Below are 10,134 nucleotides of genomic sequence, written 5' to 3'. Positions count from 1 at the left end.
CCAGAGGGTCCAACGAGCTATGACCGGACCTAAGGGTCCAACGAGCTATGGGACTGGAGGGTCCCGCTGAGACACATTGACCAGAGGGTCGTATTATAGCCTTGAGTGGTGTATGTGCTGTATGTGGTATTTTGGGGAACTCATTAAGCATTCATGCTTACAGTTGTTGTGTTATGTGTTTCAGGTACCAGTGATGAGCGCGGGAAGACGTCGGCATGATTCGTACACACTTGAGGGGTTTATGTTTTGGATTCTAGGGAGATGTTTTTGTGATAAATACATTTTATACAATATGTTTGATGTTATTTTGTGAGTAAATAAATGTTTTGAAAATGAAAAATTATTTTGAAAATTTACGTTGTTACACCCACGGTAACCGGAAACACAACAATGTAGCGATTACATCTGCTGTTTTCAAAACTTTCGTTAATCGAAGTTACATGTGACTGCATGATTTCAGTAATCCATTGTACAAATATATATAGGTTAGAATTTACAGAGTCAAGAATTTCTTTCTGCTTTAAAATTCCCATACTTGTGTTAGTAGCTTTATACACAAGCTGAAATTTTAATATTTTAATAAATATAAAAAAAAAAATTCAATTTTTTTTTTGAAGTTACGGGAGACATAATATATTCTTTAAAGGATTACAATGCATTCTTTAAAAGAATAACAAATATTACTTTTTTTCTATGTAGTTGAGAAAACTGAAATAATATGGACACTATAATTTATATAATATTTTTCATGCATTGGTTAAGTATCTTAAAATTTTGAAAAAGCTACAACAAAATTAATTATGAAAAAATTATACCAGAAAAATAATAACTAAAGGGCTATGATAAAAAAAAATCAGTGGCATGAAATCCATTAATGAAATATACGTAATTATATGTATAGTATGTACGGAGGAAACAACATTAATTGTTCCTTATCGGAAACCAAACCAATAAACCGGAAACTCGACGTCGAGGACCAATACAACAAAAATCAATATACGATTTTTTTTTGCACACGTTAGCGCGGGGGCTACGTGCAGCCACTACGTTTGCACACATGTAGTTATTGCGAATGACGTGTCAACCAGCCACTCACATTTCCCTGAAAGCTGACCTCATTTTCTCTACTCTACTGCTTTTGAGATGATAAGTCGCGAATCGTGTCTTTTCGACCCCCTCCTTATCTCAATTCTCCGGAATGGGCCGCCGCCATCTTCTCTACCTTCTCTACACATCTTCAGTACGGCCGCCGTCCTCCACTCCTTACTTTACTGCGCCGCCTCCTCCTCCCGCGTTTCTAATTCGCAAGGTATAGTAATACAATCAATCGATGTTTTTACAAAACCATGATCATTTGAATTTGTTTTTCTTCTTTCCTTCTTAATCTGATATATAGCGTTGTCATCAACTTTATCGTATCTTGAACAGGATTTGAATGACTTGGAGAATTGAATCTCTAGAGTTGCCATTGTTGTTTGAGTTCATGGATTTCAACTCGTATTTTGGCCATCGTTTTACGTTTCATTAAGTCGTCGCGACTTTCAATTTTTTTATTGATGTCAAATTTCATTAATTAAACGTTTGATTTCTTTTGCACAAAAAGTTTTTTGTATCCGACTTTTGGAGAATTGACCAGAAAAATTTAAAAGTTGGTTCATCTTGGCCAATTCCTTTACTTCACGTTTATATTTTGAACTCATAGTTCAGATACATCACAAAATTCTTACCCAACTTTTGAGCAAAAGTTGGTGCGACAGATAAATCCTGATCATATCGACCATTGGATAAGATGAAATAAAATCGAAACGATCCTTTTGATGGTAATTAATTGTGTTTAATTTGATGTTGGAATGAAGGGATACATGAGTAGTCAAGAAAGTAGCAAAGGAAATCATATTCATGCCGACGAAACAATCAACCACGACAGAGCACCGTCGACGTTGGAGGAGTTCAAAAGGCTGGAGGAAGAAAAGGCAAGTCAAGGAGTTGCTAGTCAGACGGTGGAGAAGGCAGAAGATGGTGCCATGGAAGCATTCGCCGGCGACGGCAGCCTGGAGTCCGTCAAGGAAAGTTTCAAGGAGTCTGTCGGCGTCGGTGATTTCCATAGAACCGGAGACACATGATCAAATGAAGATGCTCCGATCGAAGCACAAAATGAACACTAGCTTGTTTTTCATGTATATATATGAAAAGTCTTTTGAGAGTTGAGATCTTGGGACTGTATGTATCTGGCCGAGAAAAATATAATAATCAGCTTACATACAATATATTTACGCGTGTATGTATTAAGCCTTTGAGCTAGCTTTTCTATACAAAGTATACATTTTAAAATTTAAAGTGTAAGCCATGAAGAGTTGGTTGATAAAAAAAAAATCATCGATTTCTCATACAATGAAAACTAATTGTAATTAACGGTTGTATTTGATTTTCTCTTTTCAAAGAATTATTGTAATCACTCGATTTAAAAAAAAAATGTAGTCCAACTCAAACCCTTGAAGAATTGAGCAAGAACTCCTGTGATTTCTGCTCGTAATAGAATTTGGTGGTTAAATTGGTTGAAGCAGATGCATCTGCTGAATATATCATAATCCCATTGATATCGAATCCATTTTCCTCCAAAATATGCAATGCGTCGAAGAACGCCTCGCCTTGAATCCCTCTTCCATCGATTTCATAACTCGGCAACACCTTCTCTTTGTCGAACTGCGCCGTCCTCAGCCGGAAATCTTCCAGGTACGCTTCCGTCGTCCTCACTTTATCTGTGTAAAATTGGTGGTTAACATAATCAATAACGCCGCCGTATGCGGCGAATAGTTGCACGTAAGGTATCGTCGTTAGCCGATACGGTGCGATTGTAGCGACTGAAATGACGCTTTGGTTTTTTAGGTAGGTTATGAGTTCGCCAATGCAGTAACTGAAACTTTCGTTATGTCTCGGAAAGTTCTCGTAATCGATATCGATACCATCTAGATTGTAGGTTTGAATTATGGATTTGAGAGATTTAAAGGCGTTTGAGATCCACGTCTGAGAGTTTTCCGGTTTATACCAACGAAGTGTTGTGGAACCGAGACTCCAACCAGAGAGGCTCGCCATAGCTTTTACGTTTGGGTGCTTGGATTTAACTGCGTCTACGGACTCCGGCGTTAACGATGACGCCCAGTAGGGTTTGAATATTCCGTTTTGGGGGTTGCCGGAGGCATCTGCGTCTATAGCAAAACTAAGTATGAAGTGGAAGTCGATGCCGTCGTCAATCGGAACCTCGTCCATCGTCACAGGCTTTCCCGTTGCTCCGATGTATTCCATGAATACTTTTCCATCTGAAACAAAGCAAAACAAAATCTGCAAATAAAGTGAAAAAACAAAAATCCATTTTGAAAAACAAACTAAACCCGCTCATTGTCATTGTAAGATACATTACAGAAACATTAAGATAAATGCACAACAAATCATACTTTTATTGGTTTTTATAATTGTGTAATTATAACAATTATATATATTTGTATAACTTACTGCAAAGTTGTAGCAAGGTTAGGATGATGGTGATGATAAAGAACCAAAACCCGCCAAAAATAGTATCGGTTTTCATGTTTTTCTTTGGAGTTGTTGTGTGTTAATGAAAAATTGATATACTTGTGCACATGAAGATGTGGATAATTTTGTTTGACTAGTAGGAATAGATTTATATATGAAAGTTTGTGAGGATCACAAAGAACAAAATTTGTATTAGTTGTCAAAGTTAAAAGCCTAGCCGAGACAAAATCACAGAATTTTTAGACTTTGGATACATCTCAGTTTAAGACCTAACGATTTGATTGTCTTTTGGTAGATCACTAGATCCTGTTGAAATATGTAATTATGTATGTTTAATTGTTGGCTAAATTACATAATTTCGTGATTCACTTCTATAACAAAATTCTTCAGTTTATCAGTTTTATTTGTTTGTTGAAATTTAAGTAGTTTTCTGTATGAAGTGGAATGAATGAATGGAATATTACAACCAATGAAAAGTTTTATTTGTCTGCTATATTCGAATAGAATTGAGCATTCCTTGTGATTTATTACACTTGACTGATTTCTATCCATGGGGATGGGATGGGTGTTTTTTTTTAATTAAAGATAATTCCATAATATAATATTTTTTCCTTAGCTTATCATTTTTTTTTTCATTTGGTTTTCTTAATTTATATAACAAACAATATATTTAAATGATCATTTCTATTCTGTCAACTACAATAAAACACCATAAGGAAATGTAATGATCCCTTACATAACTTGACTCATTTCGTAACATTATTCAATTCATTTCATCATTACCATAAATACCTAACAGAGCATTATGTACGATATTGTTATGTTTTAATTCACTTTCACTTAATAATATATGAATCCATTATTGGAACACGAAATTCACTAAGGGTAAAAGAATGCTATTAATGATTATACAAAAGCATATGTTGTTGAATATTGGTGACCAATTAAGAATGTTGATGTCATTAATCGAACTGGGAAAACCAAAAAAGACATGTCAATTCCACTGATCATGTGACGCCTCCACTTCAAATATGACTATTAGGTGACCATGATCACCTCGCGTAAAATGATCATGGTGTGATCTAGGACAATTTTCTCATGCCCAATGGAGGCAATCTAGACTCCCTGTCATTCTAGAAAAAGCCATGTACAATTGCATAATGGGCTTGCAATTGCAAGATGTCATTGCGTGTAGGCTAACGTAAATATTTTGTACTGTAAATCTCAATCACATTTTTGCAAAAATAGTGGAGACTATCTCGTGCGATCCTAGCGGACATTCTAAAACTCTCGTCAAACGCATCAGGAAGGATGTCATATGCTAACTGACAAAGCGTGGTTGTGCATGTTTGTAAGGGAGTGAAACCAAATGTGCCATTAGCATCGAAACCTACACTCCCTCATCACATCTTCGACTGTACGTTCATTTAAAGGTTTGAACATTTTGAACCTCTTTCGAAAATAATAGCCTTGAAAAGTGGCATGCTCGTCAAAGTAGTATTTGATGGGTTTTGAGCAAAAGAACATCCTATGTGCACATGCAAAACCCTAAAGCTTTGGATCTAGGTTTCTCTATTATACATGCAAATTTATCCAAAGCTCACAAACCCTAATCTAGCATACTTTGAAATTGAGATCTATAACAAAACAAGTTTAGATGATACCTTTCAATAGTTGCAAGAATCTTCAATCTTCAAGAAGCTTAGTGTCAATAGTGTAACACCTCTAATGGCTCACAAACATCACAAACACGATGATGATCTAGAAGAGAGAAGGAGAGAGGCATAATTTCGGCTATAGTAACTCTAGGGTTTCTTGGTGTAGTCGAAACTGAAGCCCTAAGGTCCCTTAAATAGTTGAGTTGCTAGGGTTTCAATCAAAACCCTAATTGGATGACTTAGGCCCTAAGCAGCTTAAGAACCTTCTGGAATAAAGCCCCTTAGACGAAATTAGAGTGGACATACACTCTAATTTTCGCCCCCCCCCCCCTTTATATCCATAAAGATTCATAGCCCAAAATCAATTATCTTATAATTGACAGTTCCAGCCCATCTATTTAATTAATCTCTTTCAGTCACATAATTAATTCTTAACTAATTCTTGACCAATATTAATTAAACCATATAATTTCTCTTTTAATATATTATTCATATAATATATTAATAAACCATAATAACCTCTCTCTCTATATAAATCATCCTGTCTAGTTGCTTTGGTGGAGGCAACCCAAAAGGACCATGCACAACCGGGTCAAGTACATACCAAATATAGTTACGGGCTTAGACACTAATCCAACAATCTTCCACTTGGATACGTCTAGTAACTATAAATGCAAGTACGACTTCAGGATCCAATTAGCAATCGTTGCTCTCAAAGACGCCGGCGAACTCTGATCTTATCAGTAACCTGTCCTTTAGATAAGGGATCGTATAGTCCTCCATTCTAGATATCGTGCAGACAATTACATGGAACATAGTCATACTTATTGTCCTGCAGTTTGTTTCTCGATCTTTGATTCGCCTGACATAGAACTTAATTGAACACGTCAATTTAGTCATGATCGGTCCCGGTACATAAGTCAAACCAAATCATTGAGGTGCCCAGATATCGCTTTTACCCTCTTAGGATAAAAGGAACAAATAAACTTCGACTTATATGCATTTACTATTCACTCATCAAATCATGCACAACAATGCATTTTATAACATCAAGTTACTGATGCGTTTACGTATTATCAATGCATAACAAAATGGATGATAGAGGAAAGGCATCTGCAGCTAATTTATCAAGTGGAAAAGGGAGCAACAACCCAATAGGTAATTTTAAAAGTCCAAGTAAAAGTCAATATCATAGTGTCGCTGAAAATGTAAATGTAGTGCCAAAACCGATTATGTAGGTTACACCAGAGAATTATAATTATATCGTTGATAATGATGTTGGTACATATGTTAATGATGTTAGTGTAAATCATTACTCTGACAAAAAAAAACAGTAGTCGTGGTGAATAAGGTTGGTAATGAATTTGGAAAACAGGAAGTTCCGCTTTTGCATGATGGTGTACTAAAAGGATATGGCGAGTTTGCGGATTGTGACAAGTTGGATATATCCGGCCTAGATAGTGATTCTAACGGAGAAGAATTTGATGACAAACCTAAGCTTATTTATTTAGATACCATGTTTCATGGTATGCCCCCTTTGCCTTCGTGTTCTGTAAACGCTGATGTGAACATTCCATGTCAGAGGGTGGATATAAGTGAAGAGATTAAGGTTCTAGACATTTTTGATGACAAAGAGTTGCTTTAGCTTGTAATTGGAAGACAATGCATGGAACAAAGTAAGCAGTATAAGACTACCAGATCGAGCAAAGAAAGGTTCCAGGTTGTTTGTTTGGTAAAAAATTGTTCATGGATGGTTAGGGCAAGGGGAATCCAATCGACTACTGCTTTCCAAGTCACAAAAGTTGTTAACCAACACCCATGTTATGCAACAAACTTGGAGTCTAATCATCGACAATCAAAGAAAATGGTACTCGGTCACTTTATCACTGAAGTATTGGCTGGAGATTATAATAGAGTTTATCGGGGTAATGAAATTGTGAGGGACAACAATTCGAAATTTCCAATCAATATCTCATACCAACAGGAAAGGCGGGCAAAACAATATGCGTTGTTGATGTTAAGAGATGCCAAAGAGGATTCATTCAGCAAATTACCAGCGTATCTGCACAACTTGGTCAAGCACAATCCAGGGACCGTTACTCAGATAAGAACAGGCGATGATGATCGGTTTAAGTTCGTGTTAATTGTGTTGGGTTGCTCAGTAAGCAGTGATAATTTTTATAACAAATACTCCCTCCATCCCAAAATGATAGTCCATTTTTGACTTTTGAAGTCTTTTTATAAAAATGAAAAAACATTTAAAATACAATCCATTCATATATTTTGCATCAAGTATTATCTATCAAAAACAAAAAAAAAAATTAAGGTCAAAGTTTAAGAAAAAAGACTTCAAAAATCAAAAATGGACTATCAATTTGGGACGGAGGTAGTATAACATATGAATCCTAATTGGTATTTGTTAATTCAATCAAAAATAATTGTAGGTACGAGCATTCATAAAATATTGTAGGTCGACCTAATAATTGATGGTGGTCACCTAAAGGGTGAATTCAAAGGTATGATGTTGCTCGCAGTGACAATTGACGGTCAAAACCAAATCATGCCTGTTGCTTATGCCATATACAAAAGTGAATGTACGGAGACGTGGTCCTGGTTCCTTCTAAAACTATGTGAATGTATAGGCAACCTGGAAGACCTTACAATCATATCTGATAGGGCTCAATCCATAGCGACGTCAATTGCAAATATATTTCCTCACGCCCATCATGGAATATGTGGTATCCATTTGTTTTCCACATTTCAGCAAAATTTGGAAGCAATGATACAATACACACATTATTTTGGGAGACATGCAAAGCCTATATATTAAAAAATTCAATAATAGGATGAAAAAAATTAAAAATGTAAATAATCGTGTATGGGAATACCTACAAAACATCAATCCAGAAAGATGGGTAAGTGCACATTTTCTTGGGAATCAGTATTTTCTTATGACATCAAATAGTGCGGAGTCGATAAATTCAATGTCAAGATTTGCAAGAAAGATGCCAATATTGATGTTGATTGAGTATTTTCGTGAAACAATACAACAATGGAGTTTTCAGAAACGTAATGTTGCAGGTACTAATATTTTATATATAATAGTACTTGAAATGTTATTTTACTACTCTTATGATATTATGAAATTATCTCTATTTTTTTAGCTGAAACGAAAACAACACTCACCCTATGGGCTGAAACGATTATACAAGCAAATAAGAATGTTTGTAATAATTGGATGGTGTGCCCTATCTCAAATAGCAAATTTGAAGTGAAAAGTTCTACTCACAAAAATGTCATTGTTGATTTCCAACAAAGAACCTATACATGTAGGCGGTGGCAAATAGATGGCTTACCTTGTGGCCATGTCATAAAAGTGCTAACAATGAGCCGTTATGAAGACTGTTCGGAATTTGCTTTAAAAGCTTACTTTACAGAGACACTGAGGAAAACTTACGAGGAGTCTGTGAACCCCTTACCAAGTCCATCTGAGTGGGAGATCCCGGATGATATGATGACCGTGAAGCCACCCATAATGGAGAGATGTTAGCCGGGTAGGCCAAGAAACACTGACCATATTTCGTCGCAAGGTGAGCGTCCCATACGACAAGAATGTTCTACATACGGTCAATTTGGACACACGAGGAACGATTGTACGGGTAGGGGATCGGGTAGCGGATCTGGGGGGAGGAAAAAATCTACACAAAAGGGCATAATGACTGATGAATTTGGATCCGGAAGCGGGTCACGGAACGAAAACGTGTACCCTACTTTTGATTTCAACAACACATTTGATTTAAATTGTCCTTAGATTAATGTAGGAAAGTAATGAATTCTCGTATTTGTAATTTGTATTGCTTGTATTAAACTACATTTCTAAGATTATTAATTAAATCTAGTACCCCACTTATTATCTACTTTATTCCATGAAAAATGAAACACAAACATAAAACATTATTGGAAAATAGATACACCCGTTACATAAGACATTTCACATAAAAGAGCCTTCTACATGAAATATATGCTATTTTTAACTAGAATCCAAGCATCCTCATACTCGAAGTCACTTCCCTCATGCTCCAAAATGTAATGATCTTTAACCATTTCTAAAAGATCTTCGTCGTTGTTTGGATAACGATACCTATTTTAAAGATGATGATACCATCGATTGAACCATGTGATTTTATTCCTTTAAATCCAACCACTTACCAATAATATCTTCTTGTGTTCGGTGTTTTTCTTCTTCCAACGAGAGGTTAAACATAGTTGTTATGTGGGTCCATTCATCACCTTCAAAGCAATCAGGGTTAACCATGGTTACATGATCGTAAATGTCCATCCAACATCGTGATACAACCATTACCACTCTTATCGTTCATGGATGTGGAGTATTGGACTGAGCAACTGCGTTGGAGTAAGTTGCTTGATTGGAGGCCATTTTTTAAATTTGTTTGTTAGTTTGTTTTAATTTTATAGGATTACTTAAATAAGAAAAAATACTTACATACAATTAGGTGGATTCCCATAAGTACTGTTTGAAACTACATTATGCAAGCTACAAAGCAGTAGTCAAAGTCTATGAAACCGTATTCAAATAATGACAGAAAGTAGTCCAATTGTCAAATACCTTACACGGAGATACAATTTGAAAAGACAAATATATTGTTCGAAAAGACAATACATTATGCAAGCTACAAATTAGTTGATATGGTTCATGTGGCAAATGGCGCAGCCTTGGTATAGCATGTGGTCATGCTATCACAACAGCACGTCATTCAAACATGCATGAATTAGTTGATATGGTTAAAGTATATTACCATGCCGATGTGTTTGTAATATATTTTTAATATATTATGTTTGTAATATATTTGACAATATGTTTGTAATATATTTGAAATATATTATGTTTGTAATATATTTGACATTGTGTTACAAATTGAAGTTG

At 35.6% G+C, this 10,134-nt stretch overlaps 2 protein-coding genes across 2 annotated transcripts; one reads left to right on the top strand and one right to left on the bottom strand.

Moving 5' to 3' along the window:
- The first annotated feature begins 1,150 nt into the window (after positions 1-1,150).
- On the top strand, positions 1,151-2,300 carry LOC111899613 (uncharacterized). Its single transcript, XM_023895450.3, has 2 exons — positions 1,151-1,309; positions 1,857-2,300. Exons 1-2 carry the CDS (start codon positions 1,199-1,201, stop codon positions 2,121-2,123), a joined length of 378 nt encoding a protein of 125 aa, XP_023751218.1. The 5' UTR covers positions 1,151-1,198; the 3' UTR covers positions 2,124-2,300.
- On the bottom strand, positions 2,090-3,587 carry LOC111899619 (chitinase 2). The gene is made up of 2 exons (XM_052764117.1): positions 3,511-3,587; positions 2,090-3,317 (listed from the first exon to the last, which is right to left on the bottom strand). The coding sequence occupies exons 1-2, from the start codon at positions 3,584-3,586 to the stop codon at positions 2,485-2,487; spliced, it is 909 nt and encodes a 302-aa protein (XP_052620077.1). The 5' UTR covers position 3,587; the 3' UTR covers positions 2,090-2,484.
- Positions 3,588-10,134: the final 6,547 nt, after the last annotated feature.

Source organism: Lactuca sativa, chromosome 5, assembly GCF_002870075.4.
Source record: "Lactuca sativa cultivar Salinas chromosome 5, Lsat_Salinas_v11, whole genome shotgun sequence".
Taxonomy (NCBI): Eukaryota; Viridiplantae; Streptophyta; class Magnoliopsida; order Asterales; family Asteraceae; genus Lactuca; species Lactuca sativa.
This window is presented reverse-complemented; position numbering and strand designations above follow the sequence as displayed.